The sequence below is a fragment of the Eurytemora carolleeae genome, unplaced genomic scaffold, assembly GCF_000591075.1.
Source record: "Eurytemora carolleeae unplaced genomic scaffold, Eaff_2.0 scaffold1340, whole genome shotgun sequence".
Taxonomy (NCBI): Eukaryota; Metazoa; Arthropoda; class Copepoda; order Calanoida; family Temoridae; genus Eurytemora; species Eurytemora carolleeae.
The window spans coordinates 52056-68940 of NW_019397231.1; the positions used below are offsets into that span (position 1 = coordinate 52056).

General features: G+C 35.2%; 1 protein-coding gene across 2 annotated transcripts; it reads right to left on the bottom strand.

Annotated features, from left to right (window-relative positions):
* Positions 1–67: 67 nt before the first annotated feature.
* LOC111712898 (S phase cyclin A-associated protein in the endoplasmic reticulum) lies at positions 68–16743 on the bottom strand. Of its 2 annotated transcripts, none has more exons than XM_023487650.1 (30): positions 16632–16743; positions 16216–16327; positions 15014–15146; positions 14583–14673; positions 14242–14404; positions 13774–13901; positions 12745–13370; positions 12419–12579; positions 12128–12249; positions 11790–12072; positions 11148–11458; positions 10419–10548; positions 9264–9368; positions 9015–9075; positions 8342–8429; positions 7626–7703; positions 7040–7249; positions 6456–6721; positions 6080–6143; positions 5069–5729; positions 4896–5013; positions 4437–4519; positions 3982–4088; positions 3514–3673; positions 2758–2916; positions 1886–1938; positions 1668–1769; positions 947–1057; positions 661–795; positions 68–375 (listed from the first exon to the last, which is right to left on the bottom strand). In XM_023487650.1, exons 1-30 carry the CDS (start codon positions 16704–16706, stop codon positions 325–327), a joined length of 4947 nt encoding a protein of 1648 aa, XP_023343418.1. In that variant the 5' UTR covers positions 16707–16743; the 3' UTR covers positions 68–324. The 2 variants fall into 2 exon arrangements, with proteins under 2 accessions (XP_023343418.1, XP_023343417.1); XM_023487649.1 differs by having other exon boundaries at positions 12395–12579.
* Positions 16744–16885: the final 142 nt, after the last annotated feature.

Below are 16885 nucleotides of genomic sequence, written 5' to 3' on the forward strand. Positions count from 1 at the left end.
AAATGTGTCATGATTTTTAAACTTCAAATTTCTTTTAAAATATCCTAAATAAAAGTTTTCTGATTACCACGGTATATGACAATATTGTTAAGGGGTTTAGTAGGCCTCATAATGCCCGGCTTTTAATGGCCAAGTATAATATTGTATTGTGCATAATTGATTAATGAGAATGTAGGGTTATAAGATATCATGTACAATCTTCACTTCACTGTACAGTGTACAGTGTACAGTGTACAATGGAAAACAGTGACAAACAGTGTACAGACTTCAGATACATCTCATAATCTTTTTTGTTTGGACTCTCCTTGAATTCTGAGAAACTCTTCAGGACTTCTTTTTAAGAATGACCTGAACCAGATTTGACTCTTTGGCCTCCTGTAGAAAAATTCAAATTATATAAGAGTAAATTAATTTTGTTTCTTTATTTTGAGCATAGATATATTTTCTTATTAAAATAAATGCTTCCATGATAGATTTAAGTTTTGAATCTTGTTAAACGGGATCAGAAATGATAAATAGCGAAAAATAGTTTAAGTCAGCACTGGCAAACTAGTTAAACTAAGATATAGTTGAACTACTTCTTTCTTGTTCAAAAAATCCCAACTAAAGTTAATATCTGTAAGATCTACTTTTGTGGAAAAATTATTTTTGAATATTTTCCTGAGTGAGAATATAATCATCTATTAATTTCCATGACAGTTCTCTGGTCAGTATATTCGTGTTGGTGGGGTTATTGTTACAGCAGGAGAGTAGGGTAGGGAACAGGATATTCTTTAACTCAGGCTGACTGAAGTACTGCAACAAAAATCCATCAATTAATCAATAAATCCTCCTATATTCACCAATTTACAATTTAGATGCCCGATTTACAACAGTACCACTTTAATTTCAAAATAGATAATATTGATAGCAAGAATATTTTCCATATTAAAACTTAATTTTTGACCTGAAATGGAAGGTTGGCAAGCTGCTGGAGTACAGAAGGTTGGCTGCCTGCTTGAACAATGGCCTGGTTGTCCGGATGGTTGGCTGTAAAGTATCCAATTAGATTGATCACCTGAATACAACAAATTATATTAACATTTTCCTCAGCTACAACATAACATAAACCTAAAACACATTTTTACTTGAAATCTAAAATCATATATATAAAAAATGCTGGAAATTGCTTTTTGTACAAGTTACAGATATGGCAAAAAAACGCAGTCAGCAGTACATTGATTATAAGTTGCAATAGATTAAGTAATACAAAAACCTGGATTAGGAGACTTGATTGATTCTGCCACTGGCAATACCAGAGTAGATAACTGGCAATAAAAACCCCTGGTTCACTAACCTGGTTTAGTAGACTGGATTGATTAGGACACTGGCAATACAAAAGTAGATAATTGACAATAAAAACCCCTGGTTCACTAACCTGGTTTAGTAGACTGGATTGATAAATAATTATGACACTGGCAATACCAGAGCAGATAATTGGCAATAAAAACCCCTGGTTCACTAACCTGGTTTAGTAGACTGGATTGATTAGGACACTGGCAATACAAGAGTAGATAATTGACAATAAAAACCACTGGTTCACTAACCTGGTTTAGTAGACTGGATTTAATAAGACACTGGCAATACCAGAGTAGATAACTGGAAATAAAAACCACTGGTTCACTAACCTGGTTTAGTAGACTGGATTGATTATGACACTGACAATACCAGAGTAGATAGCTGGCAATATGACGGAATTCAAGGCTAATTCCTTCAGAGGCGAGAACAGCCTGCGTAAAAACAATATTGGATAAAACTTATTTATCTTGAAATTTTCTTGAAAAAATGTCGAAACGATACATTTAATATTAATGGGGATTTTTATTATGATAGATCAATATTTAACCTGGACTATTCCTAGATTCTGACGAACCAACCTCTCGAGCAATGTACATGTTTCTAAATTAAAAAATATGAATACATAAATGCAAATAATTTTAGCGCTTTTGGAAGCCTTATCAAAAAATGTAAATAGGGCTAGGAAGGTTTTTGTTCCTCTTGAAGATGACTTTACCTAAGCATCTTGTTTTTTTAAAGGTTAAAAAGGTTAAAATCAGCAATAATAATCTAAAGACGCTTATAGATTTACAAAAGGTTTTTTGGAGAAGGTTTTGCTTGATATTTTGCCATTGGATCCAGATATCTGCATATCTTTACGGATCTGGATCCAGGAAGCCAAAATGTTGCGGATCCAAATGATCCGGATCCAAAGACCTGTTCCAAACAATTAAAACCTTAAAGTCTGTATTACATGTAGCTACTGCTAGTGTCTATACCTATAGCTACTGCAAATGTATATAGTATATACCTGTAGCTACGGCTAGTGTATATACCTGTGGCTACTGCTAGTGTCTATACCTGTAGCTACTGCTAGTGTATATACCTGTAGCTACTGCTAGTGTATGTACCTGTAGCTAATGCTAGTGCATATACCTGTAGCTACTGCTAGTGTATATACCTGTCGCTACTGCTAGTGTATATACCTGTAGCTACTGCAAGTGTATATACATGTAGCTACTGCTAATGTATGTACCTGTAGCTACAGCTAGTGTATACACTGTATATACCTGTAGCTACTGCTAGTGTATGTACTTGTAGCTACAGCTAGTGTATATACCTGTAGCTACTGCTAGTATATATTTATTAATTAATTTTGTAAAGTCCCTATCAGTCTAAGTCGATAAGTCACTCGACCCCTCAGCCACTCCCTCTAAATACCTGTAGCTACTGCTAGTGTATGAGTGGGAAGAGGAGGAAGAGCTGAATCCCTAGCAGTATCCCTGCCCTGGTGGAGAAGCATCCCATAAAGGAGGGAAACTGTTCCAGCTAACTCCGTCCATTGTAGAGTACTCAACAGCTGGGACGGATCTCCGGATCCTAATTTAACACATTTGTGATTTATGAAACATTCCTTTGGATAGTTATAGAAAGATGATAGTCTCGACTCGGGGGGAAGGCAAGCCGCACCCGTATAGCCTCCATCCCGCAATTTATTCACAAACATAGTGTCGCGGCACTCCGCTTACCCGTATCGCTTCCTAGCCGCACCCATACATCCTCCGTCAAAATGCCTTTACTTTTGAATACTTATTATAGAGAAATTCAGCGTTAATTTAAGATTTTAAAGACGTCATGGCTTCTATTATAACCTTAACATTTTATAATATCTTTTTTTTGGTAATATCAGTTAACATTCTCGCTCCCTGGGGCAATAGTTGTTAAATTTTTGTTAATAACTGTGAAAATTATTACGATTTCCTCCTAAAATATAATATTTAGACATGTCTGCTGAATGCTGATGTTGATCTTCTCTAAAATGTTTTTGAAGTTAAGGAAATATTCAATCTTTACCAGATACAGCTGTAACAATGAACAGTACTGTATTCATGTATTTGAGCCCTGTAACTTGTGTACAGCAACTGTATTTATGTACCCATAAGCCCAGTAAAGTATACAGAAACTATATTTATGTACCTGAGCCCTGTACAGCAACTGTAAGTGCAGAGAGGAACTGAAGAGCAACTAGAATGAACTCTGCAACCTCTGGTGAAGAATCTATAGGATCTCTGACTAGCTGGAAATACCGGGATATGTAGTCCACTATCTCAATACTCACAATATACGATACAAAATCCTGAACAAATCAAATCAAATCAATAGAAATATTTTATCATAAAATCAACAAATACGTTACATTTTCTCTCAATCTAAGGTGAAGTTATTATCATTATCACTTTAATTAATTGATAATTTTCTGAAATTAGAAATTACACACCATTGGATTGTAGTGTTAACATGCTGTTATTTAGAAGTTAACTGAACTAGTACCTGTGTAATCGGTTACAAACCATTTTGTATTATATCAATCCCTTCGAATATGATCAATTCAGACTTTCAGGGAAGTTCTACTTAAAAAATGAAATACAAAAAAAGCATTTACACCTGTAATCTAGTGGCTGACTGTTGGTTTAGCTTTGAGATAGCTAGATTACGAAGGAAACATGAGAGGAACTGCATTATTGACTGAGATAGTGGATCTGTATCAGGACCTAGGGAAATAAACAAATTAACCCTGCTTCTCAATTTAAGGAAATGTCAGAGTAATTTCAAATGACCCTCAAATAAAAAAATTTCATGTCCGATTAACTTCGATACCCTGCAAAAGTTAATATTAGCATCAAAGCAACAGTGAAAAGTCGCCGTTTTATTTCCTCCTTGGCAAAGGATAAATTCTGTCAATTTCCTTCTTTGTTGCTCCTTAAATTTGCATGTCACTTTTCCAGAGAAGCCGCACTTTAGATTAATAATTGAAAGCAAGGGTATCTTCCAAACTTATTTGGCGTTTAATATCATAACCCAGTTGTTCTATAAACTCTAGCTCAGACATGTTATTGTACCTTGAGCAATCTCTATATCCAGTTGTGTGCCTGTATCAGGGAGTAGACGGGTCAGCTGATCACGGAGAATATCTGCGAACACACTACATCCAAACCAAACTTATAAGGATAAGGACGGAAAAAGCATTTTTTAATAAGAGCAACGTTTTTTGGAGTATGGATTTGAAGGACGGATGAAAAAACACAGGGGTTTAAATTTCTTTGAAATAATCTACCCAACCCTTTGGAAAATTATGCTTTTAATTTTTGAAAATATTAAGGATATATGGGTTTTCTATTTTAACTTTCTTTTAATGCATATTGCACAATGCACACGTCTATCGCCATTAAGTAGAATAAAATAATTATAATATGTAGATCATTAAATCTGAAATGTTTATTATTTTTCTTCAGAAAACGCAGATCACATTCAAGAGTCATCGCAATCCCTTTCCTCTCAGATATTTAAAGTTTATTTTCCTGATTCTATTTGACAAAAGTAGAAACTCTACATTAGTGGGGGATCCATCTGTAGCTCCTTGTAATACGCGGCCAGCAGAAACCAGGGATTTTATAGGAATAGCACAAGTATTCCCACCTGAAGAATAAAAATATTTCTTATAAAAAAAAACTTTTATCCCAATAATACGCACCCTTGCATTCGAGTAGCATACTGTATATCTTCTCCAGCACATCAAACCCACCCAGAGCATAGAAAACATCTCTATCTTTCGCTAAGTTTCTTTCCAAGGAACGGAATATCTCTCCGAATGCACGTTCTAGTGAGCTAACTGCAGTATTAGGCCAGGCGCCCTTACCCTGGTTATTTAACAGCTTCTCAATATCCCGCACACTTTTCCCGATTTTCGCGCGGTTTGGAGAATCCAAATGTTTATTGGGAGATGCCAAGGATTCAAGGTACTCGGCTCCCTTGGCCGCCATCTTGGTTTTTAGCTTCTTAGCTCTCTTCTTCACTAGTTTCCCGCGTTCCTTGGCCTGTATTGTATCAGGGTCTGCTTCTCCCTCAGGAGCATCAATAATATTCTTGAGATTATAATCAGTTATCTCTTCTCCAGACAGATCCTTCCCCTCCGTCTTCTTGTTAATCTCCTCTGCGTGCTGTTTACCCCGGAGATGGGACTGGAGATGAACCTCACTCTTGATCAGAACATTGCAGGCCTCACATTTCTTTTTCGTCTCGTAGGGTTTAATAATAGGTACACCCTCGTCGCTGGTACACTTCTGCACAGATAGTTCAAAGGCTTTGAGTCTGATTTCCTCGAGGTACTCGGCATGTCGTTTAGCAGCATCCTCCTGTTACAAACGCATTTCAGATTTAGTTAAAATGACGAGCCAACTTGAAACAATAAACAAGAATAAAAGACAATTAGTTAAAACAATTTTGTTAAAAAATCTGATAATATGGAAAATAACCAATTACATAGCAAAGCTGTGAAAAATACACTTAAAAGATTAAAAACATTTATAAAATCTTTGATAGTAAGAATAAGTTAACATTCAATAGAATTTATTACAAATTGCAATGTTTAGAATATTAAAAAAACCCTAAACATTGAGGATTGGAAACGCAAATCAACTTTGAAAGTTCCTGTAATCTCGAATAAATGTTATTTTTGATAAAATCGAAGTTTAATCAATTCTACCTGTTTCTGTTGAATCTTCTCTTGAAGTTCTTCCTTCATATCCTTCTCTGCCGCCCGTACAGTACTATACAATTAAAAACAAATTTAGAGCTCTAAAAGAACATTTTGTGAAGTAAGGATTTTAAACCGAGCTGGGGTTGTACTGACAGTAATATGTTGAAAATTAGATGAAATTATTGAAATGCTCACTGCAAAAAAATATAAATAAACTCATCCCATTCTTGTCAGAAAATGAAAAAAGCGATAATGACGGTCATCCAGGGGTTGCATTACAACTAAATGCATAATTTCAGAGGATTGGATTTAAACTGACAATTTTTACTCATTAGTAAATAATTTTCCCAAATCTTAACAATCCTAAAATTGACAAGTTTACCTCAGTCTCTCTAACCGTTCAATATCCTTCTGCCTGGCGGACACCTTTCTCTTCTCCCTGGCCGCTGCCTGGCTCCCCTGGATCCTCTCCTCCCTCTCCCTCCTCTTCTCTATCATTGCGTCCAGGTGCTTCTGCCGCTCCTCCTCCAGGACACGCCTCTTTTCCTCCGCCCTTGCCTCACGCTCTTCTCTTTGCTCCGCCTTTTTAGCCCGTTCGCCTGCTATCTCCGCCAACCTCTCCTCACACTTTTCATCTGCAACACTCACCTAAAAAATAATACTTAAATCCCCCAAAAAAATCTTTTTTCAAAAACTTTAGATTCTACATTAAAAAACGGAGAAAAGGCTTCACTCTGAATGTTTTGTAGGCTAAAATGGTCTTGGGAACCTTGGTGAAGTAAAATTCCCGTAACTTTCTGTAAAATAGTTGTTAACAAATAAATCAATGCAGTGCTTAGAATCCACTATAATTTTACTCAAATCACATTTTTATGCAATTTTTTAATAAGTTGATAATTAAGTTGACTAAACCTTTATTCTTTTAATGAAGACAAAAACAGAATCATTGCAGTCTCTTATCCATACCTGGGTAATCATATCAATCCTTGTATTCTGAGCCTGGAGTTCATTAATGAACGCAATCTCCTTCAACTTCTCCTCCTCCTCGTGGGCTTTCCTCCTGATCCCCTCGATATGCTGGATCCTCTTCTCCTCCGCCTTCTTCAGCTTCTTTTCTATCATCATTTTCCTCTCATCCACCAACCTGTCCCTCTGCTCAAGCACCTCGGAGATCCTCTACATCAACGAGAAAAAATAAGAAAGGAATTCAGTTCTTACCACAAATTCAAATTTTCAAATTTTCAACCTGGGGGTGTAAACCTTAGAAACTTCAAACATAATTCTTTGTTTGAAATATCTAAGATCTAAGAAATTGGGTTGCAAAGATATAGGGATATTAAAATCAGAGTTTGTGGCGTAGACTCAATAATTTTGTTAATTTCACAAAAATAAAAATTCTCTTTAAAGGGCCTTCAACGCAAGTAAACCCCCAAGAAAAATTTGAAAAGAATATCGAAAACTTTAAAAAGCCATAATAAAATAATAATTAAATTATTAAACAGTTAAAAAAACTGGAAAAGGGAAGGAGCACAAAGTTACAATTATTTGATACCTGGCTAAGAAGGGCTAACTTGTTGGCTTTTTCCTCGGAGAACATCTGCCTGCGGACTCTGGCCTTGTCCTGCTTCTCCTGGTATTTCAGAAAATTACAAAGCGAAAATGAAAATTAATGAAAACTGATTAGATCGAAAGACAATGTTTGTTGTTCTTCTAGTTGATGTGATTTTGGCCAAAAAAGCTAATTAATAGTAATTCTATTTTTTCATCAATCAATCTTTTAGCAAAAGAACATCCTAATAATAAACTTATAAATCAACTCTTATTTAGACTTTCTTCTAATCGAAATACCTACAGCATTTTATAATTGATAACGATAACCTTTCCTGTCGTAATAAAATCAAGCAATACTATTCCATTGCTATTTAAAATACTGCTGTTTTAACTATTTAACTATTGAAAATTTGAAGTAGGCACGCAAGTTGTCAACAGAGCAACTTTTGAGTTAAAAGTACTAATCCAAACTAATTTTTATGTATTTTTTATAAAGTTGTATATTTTCAAGAATTGATTTGTAGCGCTCTGGAGGGAAAAATTTAAACGTGGACTTTAAAATGCAAGCTTTCTCATCCTTTTAGATACTTCATGCCCCAAACTTCATTTGTTATACAAAATATTGAAAAGAAGAAATACTTTCATAAAATCTGAGAAAAAAATATTTTCAAAAAAGGTTTGGTGGTATGATATCCAACCCTAGACTTGTTTCTTTACCTGGTAATGGAGTAAGGTTTCATGAGGTTCCTTCTTCCTTGCAGGACTAGACAGCTTCTCATGTAGATGGATCGCACGACCAGGATACCTAGATATTTATGTATTTAGATATTACAAGCAGAGTTCCTAACAGAGTCCCTAACCCCTGGCGAAACCAACCACCAAACCTTCCTCTAATGATACGCTTTTCAATCACGCCAGGGGTCTGTTTAGAAATAGGAATAGTTGTCTTTCAGAAAATAGGGAACAAAAATGACAAGAATAGAAAAAAAGAAACCAATAAATAGAATGTAAGCGTGGTAAGAAAGGCGTAATTATTTTTAGAACGTTAAAAAAGAAGTAACATTACAAGAGTTCTGTTATTTTTAAACATTTTGTTAGAATTTTAACGATGATCTTGAGAATTTCAACATTATTTAAAAATCTTGGGAACCTATTTGAGAATTTTTTCCATTTTTATCGACGATTTTACCATTATTTTAGAATTTTAACATTAATCTAGAATTTTACCATTATTCAAGAATTTTACCATTTTTTAAGAATTTTTACAATATTATAGAATTTTTCAATTATTATTGAATTTTAAGTTTATAAGAGGAATTAAACATAATTTTAGAATTTTCAATATCATCCTGAGAATTTTGACATTATTTTATTTTAACATATTTTTTACCTTGATTCCGTAGCATCACCAAGTTGATCTTCTAGCTCCATCTGCTCTGCCCAGGATAAACCTAGAGATCAAATCATAATTCTAGTCTTTCACCTTTCAAGATCTTAAAGAAATGAGATTAGTATGAAGCTAAATCTTGGATAATAAAGTGTTAAATAAAAGGTCATACTAAACAAATCTAGACTTTATCTGTAGGTGGAAATCTTGCAAGATGGTTTTTTTCAGCACAAGAAGCAGAATGAAACAAACCTTCGAACATGTTCTCAATTCCTCCTCCGAACTCACTCCGGGTATCATTAGTATCTGTATCCGTAGTATAGTTCAACTCTGTATCAGTAGTCTCCGTATCCCCATCTGTAATATTGATAATCTTTCTTATCTCTCACAATCCGTTTAAAATCAATATTATTAGGATTTAAAGATGAATAATAAGATGATTTAAGAATGTAATATTAAATGATTTAATTGATGTAGATTATATGTATGTGTGAAAAAGTAACTTTCAAACTACATAAATTATAAATAGGGCAATAAAATAATACGAATTTACTAAACAACCATTAAAGGTACTGTTCACTTATTTGGTTTATTGCAGGGTAAACTAATTAGCCTATTAGCTATTCATTGGTATTAGTCTTACTTTTCAAATAGATCTATGACCGGAGAAAAAGACGATTTATCGCTTAGAATTCCAGCGCAACGGTATGATACCTTTGCATAGACACTATTTAAACTTTTTTCAGAAACAACAGCCAAATAAAATCTAAAATTATCATATGCCAATTTTTTTCATTTGTCAGCCATTATATAATAAAATATAAAAACTTTTGATTTTAGAATTAGCAAAAAATTAACGTTTTTCGTGTTTAAATATGATTTAACAAATAAACACACATTTATACAAAGACGATTTTTTCTCTCAAAGAAACCGGTTCCTAGACATTTAGATACTACGATTTAATTTAATATTTTTTTTTATCCATGACTATGACAAAAAGCGTCAAATAGTGTAAATCCAAAGGTATCATACCTTTGCGCTGGAATTCTGAATGATAAATCGGCTTTTTCTCAGGCCACAGTTGCCTTTAAGACTAATACCAATAAATAGCTTATGAGGCTATTAAGTTAACCCTCAAATTCCCCTAATAAGTTATCTGTCCCTTTAAGAGGCAATTATTATTATTATAATCATTCAATGAAATAGGGGTCGGCGCTCCTAGCCGCCGAAACGTATCCATGGGCTAACCGAACTGGCCACCCTAGGGAGAAGACTTATACTAGTATCAACTCTAGATCTTATTGTTCAAAAATAACCTTTTGTCAAATTCCCAAAAAGTACTTATGTTAAAGAAAATTAAATATTTAAAAGCCTCGGAAAACTGTTGTAGAAAAAGCTTGATATACCTGTATCTGTGAGCTCTGCTTGTTCTGTCTCCTGTATCTCTCTCTGTAGATGAGCAGCTTCAAGTTCAGCTTTAGCTATAGCAGCATCTCGTTGCAGGATTTCCTCACTATCTGTATCCGTCTCATTATCCTAGCATGTATTTTTATTAGAATTCTCAAGAAATCGATGACTTAGTATTTCACAAGGTTTACATGTAAAAACTACGTTAGTTAGTATGCAGTAGATGTAATTTTGGTTGTAATTTTGGTCTTAAGTTCTACATTAGATTTCTTTCCAAAATACAGATTTTTTAATTGCAATTTGTAAATATGTATAATGTATAGTAATAAAGTTCCAATTTTACAAGAACTGTTAAATAAGTAACACAAGGAAATGGAATCTGAAAGAGACAAGAAAAACCAGCTTAAATCTTGTAGGATTCGATAATGATGTAATTGCTAAAATGATAAATGTTATGCAATGAATGATAATCAATGTTGCCTATTAATGCATATTTGTGAACTACATATTCGAAATATTTGCTAAACTTCAAACAACATCATTAATATATGTATCTATGATGTATGTATATTTTAGTATGTAAATAAATCTTTATAATAATAATCACCAATTCATTTTCCTATATACTAAAACGTCATATTTGAAAAAAAGCCTTTTAACAAAGATTTATACAGAAGAATTTGAGGGGGAGATTTTTCAAGGAAATTTTTTTTTTTTTCATAATTTACCTGTCCAATATCAGGCGAATGTCTTAATATCACTATATCTGCCTTGATCAACTTATTTGCAATAAGTTCTCCTTTCTCCTCCTCAACAACTGCCTCCGCCTCACTCTCCGTCATATCTGCAGGTTTGACAAGAAGAGGGGCGGAGTTTGTTTTCTTAGCTTTACTCTTGGGTTTTGTTTGTCCCGGATCTGATGTTTTCTTCAGAGCTTTTTGTTTCGAATGATTGAGAAGATCCTTCTTCTTCTTCATGTTTCTAGATTCTTCTCCAGGAATACTTTCTAGAGACGAACCCGTCTTCTCACACACGCTTCCTACAAAAATAACAATTTTTGAAAATTCATTGTAAGCAAATTTGATTAATAGTGTGAATTAGTTGAACAACGTAAAATAAGTTGTTAGTTCTCTGTGCGCCGGTTAAAGTTTGAGATAAGTGATTAAAACTCAGTGCTTAAAATCTGCAACATTATGACTTTCTGGATCCGGATCTATTAGAAAGATATCAACAAAACATGTCAAAAAATGTTTGCTCTCAAAACACAAATCTCTACTATTAACTACTGCAAGATTAATAAACACATCCTATACTCTAAATGTTTCATAAATTTTTGGCAAAAATGTTTTCAGTCAATTAGAAAATCTCACCTAATCTAGGAGGACGTACATCCTTACTCCTGACAATAGAAGCTGAACTAGCACTCTTCTCTATCCCTGGTCTATCCTGTCTATCCTCCCGCCGCCCATCCTCAACCTTGTCCTCCTCCATCGTCAGGGAGGGCATGGACACCGCAGAGGAGGGCATCCGGAACCTGTTCTTTGCTTTGGAGTTGATCGAGGACAGTTTACTCCGGGTAGAGCCTTGAGCTGCAGAGCTAGAGGGAGAGAACCTTGATCTTGCTCTTCTTACAGTACACCAACCATCCTCATCCTGAGTTATACATTCTTTATCAGATTAATCAAAACTTAATGATCTTCGGACCTACCTTAGACCATCCTTCTTCCTCCTCCTCATCCTCCTGAGCCCGCCTCATGTTCTCCATAGAGGCGTGAGACAATGTGTATCTTCGTCCCTTGACAGTATCCGCCCAACTCCGGGCACTGGATTCTAAATTAATATAAAAAAATAAAAAGACTTCATGAACTATGCAAATAGTTATTCCATTTTTTCCATATATTTTTCATCCATCCATCTTTAAAATCTCATCATTATCATTCATTCTGTAAAACAAGATCAAGAAACTAATAACAACCTGAGTTAAGTGAAGTACTTGAACCTTGAGGTAGGACGGATACCGATGTATCTGTGTGCTGAGTCGAGCTAGGAGCAGGTTTCCCCCTGCTGGGATGTCCTCTACACCCTGATCCTCCACCTCGGTTAGTTTGGGCAAATTGACTCTGACGAGCAACCAGGGATATACGCTGATGCTTTGGTGACCTACAAGAAGGAAGATCTTTTAATTAGTATAAAATGTGGGCGCCGGGATTTCCCACGGCTTAATGGCTGACTGCAATTATTATTGTCATTTGGATCATTGATATCTTTTAATTAAAAAAGTAATACAAATGTTATTTGATTTTTGGATTTATCCGTAATATTTACCTGGGGGTTTCTAGTTTTTTATGAACTTGTTTCACTGGGGGGGCAGATTGTAGTCTCTGTGATGTAATGAGTAGCCCGGCGGTGGTTCGTCTAGTAGTAATCACAGGTTTATTAGCCGGAGATATTGTTGTAAGAGCCCGGGTCATCCTTGGTGTCGAACCTGCAGCCCTAGCCGGGAGCACTTTCCCCATACTCTTCACAGTGCTTGCGAAGGTGGTTTTGTTGAATGTCGCGAAACTTTTTGAAGACGTCATTTTGGATTTATCTTCCGACTTCTCACGTCGTACCGTTGAACCAGTGATTCTCTGACTAGATTTTTCTACTTTAACTACAGATAGTTTATCAGTCTCAGGTTTCTTCTTAATACCAGCAGGTTTATTAATGTTTTCCTTTTCTGCGGGATCCTCAGCAGTAATATCGGTAGTAACAGCTTCTCCAGTGTCCAGTTTAAGGTCAACTTTTAGAGGGACGAATATAGAATTATCAGCGGCAGGTTCAGAGTCCTTCTCTTGCTCCGAGTCAGACTTCTCGTGTTCGGAACAGTTAGCATCAATCTCTATCTCCTCAACATCGATCAGTTTGAGGGAGTCCAGAGTGGACTCTACTGGGCTGCAGTCAGATTCTATCTGAAAAGTAAATAATCTATCAGATTAAATTTAAAAATAAAATTCATCCGTCTTCAGTGTCCGTCACAGAGTTAATCTTTAGATTAATCATCTTTTAAACTTAAACATAATCAGTCCTCTTTAATTATGTTAAAAATCAAAATGATGTTGAGGGAAATGGCATGCTACACTCGAGAGGCTTAGGATAAAAAATGTGTTTATGGGTTAATATTTATTTCGGGCAGAAAATGCTAAGTGCATAATTGTTCATGTCTCCTCGGAGTTTTATAACTGCGAAAACAAAGGTTTCCCTCAATTCTAAATGTACAAAAGCTTTATTTTGCACGTTATTCTTTTCATGTGTAAGAGTCCAATGATCAAAAAGGGGATTATTTATTAAACCTACTCTATTAGATTGTCTTACTTTCGCTTCCTTGATAGTTTCTGACACTTTTCTAGATCTGGTTCCGTCCTTCTCCTCGAAGTTTAGCTGGCGTTTAGCTGGACTACAGAGCAGCAGCTGCCGGGTTGGGGTCAGCTTACCGGAACCACCTGGTGTATAAGTTAAAAATTTGGTTACATTATTATAACGGGCCAGGACAGATTCACAATGTACCCTTCCAACCTCTATCTGATCAATAATATGGTTGCACACGTATCGTGAGGGGAAGTAGTGATGGGTGTGACTTCCTTGGGGACCAGAACATCCCAGAAGTGTTTTCTAATAATAATAATAATGGTGGTTTTCCAGCTTAAATTCTGATCTTTTCCTTCTTTATTTTTGTAGCATAAATCCTCAAACTAATTATAAAAAGAAACCTCAATAAAATTCATATATTTTCTAAGAGAAAAATATGGATATATGTAAATGTTCCAACATTGAAAGACTGACCTGTCGGGGTAAGTTTTCCAGCTGGAGATGTTTTCCTGATATCCCAGGCCAGGGAGGTGGGACGCTGGGGTAGAGGAGTATTCTCATACTCCGTCTTCAACTTCAACCAGTTGATCAGGTTCTTGAAATCCTTCACGTAGTTCTCCAGGACCATCAACACCTCCTGCACGGGGAAATAATTTAAATCCATTCATTGTTTGTCAATAACCTATTTAACTTTTTTTAATATTTTAATAATCAATACCCGCAATTCATTATTTGAAACAAAAATTGAAATATTATAGTTTATTTAACTGTAAGCATTGTTTAAGAGAAAAGCTTTCTTGTTAAAAAAAAATTACCTTTGCCCCTACACAGCTCTCATCTCCTTCACATGTTCTATACAGATCATCAACTGCTCGGCGCAAGTTTTCAAACAGAACAGCCCAGTATCTATACATTATACAATCAAGATAAGGTAAAGAAGTTAAAGATCTGAAGATATATCAACTGCTTTCCGTAGATACTCAAACATGAGTTCGTATTCTGCAAGGTGTCCCCCCCATCAATTTTTGATTGTGGGATTTTTGGACGTAACGGGGATAATCTTTTTTCTAAATTGTCAATGGCTAATTGAAAATATGGATGTGGAAAATTTTAAGTTCTTTGAGAATTCTATATGTAGTTGAAACTTGAAAATCAAATGTGTTTGATATAGGACGCTCTGTACATCACCCAAATAATTTTTATTATTTAAAGGTTTGTTTTTCTTTTCTTAAATTGCTTTATCTACCTAGCTGCCATCTCCTGTTTCTGATCTCTTCCTGCTGATGCACTTCTAACTCTAGTACTTGGTGTTCTTGATCTTCCCTCCACAGGTACTCGTCCTCGAACCTCACTACTATCATTCCCTACCCACATCTTCCCTAGACACGGATAACGTTAACGAAAAAAAGTAGTTCATTATTGCTGAATCATTGAACATAACAGATTTGAAGGAGAGACTAAAAATTGGATAAAAATTAAAGAAAACAAGATCTTAGAAAGCAAAAATCACTTACAATATATCTTTCCCTCCCCCCTATAATTTAGACGCGCGAAAATCAAGGTTCTTCAAAATGTTTCCCTTCCTTCGGAGTAAATATATGTTATACAAAAGTAATTCTGAATTTCTGAAGTCGGTAATAGTTAGATACATACGTTACTAATCTACTCCTAGAGAGATATACCGTCCTCTGGTAAAGTCTATGAGTGTCTACGGATACAATATTAACCTATTCCTGGAGAGATATACCGTCCTCTAGTAAAATCTATGAGTGTCTACGGATACAATACCAACCTATTCCTAGAGAGATATACTGTCCTAGAGTTAAGTCTATAAGTGTCTACGGATACAATACTAACCTATTCCTGGAGAGATATACTGTCCTAGAGTTAAGTCTATGAGTGTTTACGGATGGATACAATACTAACCTATTCCTTGAGAGATATACTGTCCTAGAGTTAAGTCTATGAGTGTTTACGGATACAATACTAACCTATTCCTAGAGAGATATACTGTCCTAGAGTTAAGTCTATGAGTGTCTACGGATACAATACTAACCTACTCCTGGAGAGAATACTGTCCTAGAGTTAAGTCTATAAGTGTCTACGGATACAAAACTAACCTATTCCTGGAGAGATATACTGTCCTAGAGTTAAGTCTATGAGTGTCTACGGATACAAAACTAACCTATTCCTGGAGAAATATACTGTCGTAGAGTTAAGTCTATGAGTGTCTACGGATACAATACAAACCTACTCCTGGAGAGATAAACTGTCCTAGAGTTAAGTCTAAACGTGTCTACGGATACAATACTAACCTACTCCTGGAGAGATATACTGTCCTAGAGTTAAGTCTATGAGTGTTTACAGATACAATACTAACCAATTCCTAGAGAGATATACTGTCCTAGAGTTAAAGTCTATATGAGTCTCTTCAGATAAAATACTAACCTACTCCTGGAGAGAAAACTGTCCTGGAGGTAAGTCTTTGAGTGTCTACGGAGATCTGAAGAGGAATATTTAGATGAAATGTTTTCTCTTCCGAACCTTCTCCATCCAACTCCTAAGATTTAAGACCAATGAGAATATTCTATTACACAGGGTCTGTTCTCAAGAGAACACTGATCCTGCAATCGGGACCGGTTCAGTTCTTGACCCTACGGCTGCGACTTGGACGGGATTTATTTTCAATTGAATATCACTGAAAGTGACAACCAGCAATATAAATATTGAACGGCGCGGTAAGAAATTCTTATATTATATTCTTATAGTTAATTAGTTCAAACCGAGGCCTTTAATTTGTTATATTATAGAAACGATCAACTTAAATATAAAAATTGCTTGATATCAATAAGCAATGAACGCACCTCTTTGAGTTTCCTCGCCTCGATATTCATATTTATCATCCCCGGCAACCTCACTGCTTCTCTCACATCACACATTTTAATTCATGTCTAAAAAGCAAAATTTTATCAAATAAATTATAGTCTTACTAGCTGTTTGGATGTATAACTGTACTAAATTCCTTTGTCAAAAAACGAAATTTGAAAGTAATAAATTAAATATATCGATTTAACTAAAATTGCATTGTCAAGAAAGCAAAAAATATGAACAAATGACA

Bases quoted from the DNA above. Each gene is read 5' to 3' on its own strand.
- LOC111712898 (XM_023487649.1), bottom strand. From the start codon at position 16,706: ATGTGTGATGTGAGAGAAGCAGTGAGGTTGCCGGGGATGATAAATATG. The intron at 15,147-16,215 runs GTTAGTATTTTA...ATCCGTGTCTAG, and splicing joins AGTTTTCTCTCCAGGAGTAG to GGAAGATGTGGGTAGGGAAT. The intron at 7,704-8,341 runs GTAAAGAAACAA...CTGAAATACCAG, and splicing joins AAACCTTACTCCATTACCAG to GAGAAGCAGGACAAGGCCAG.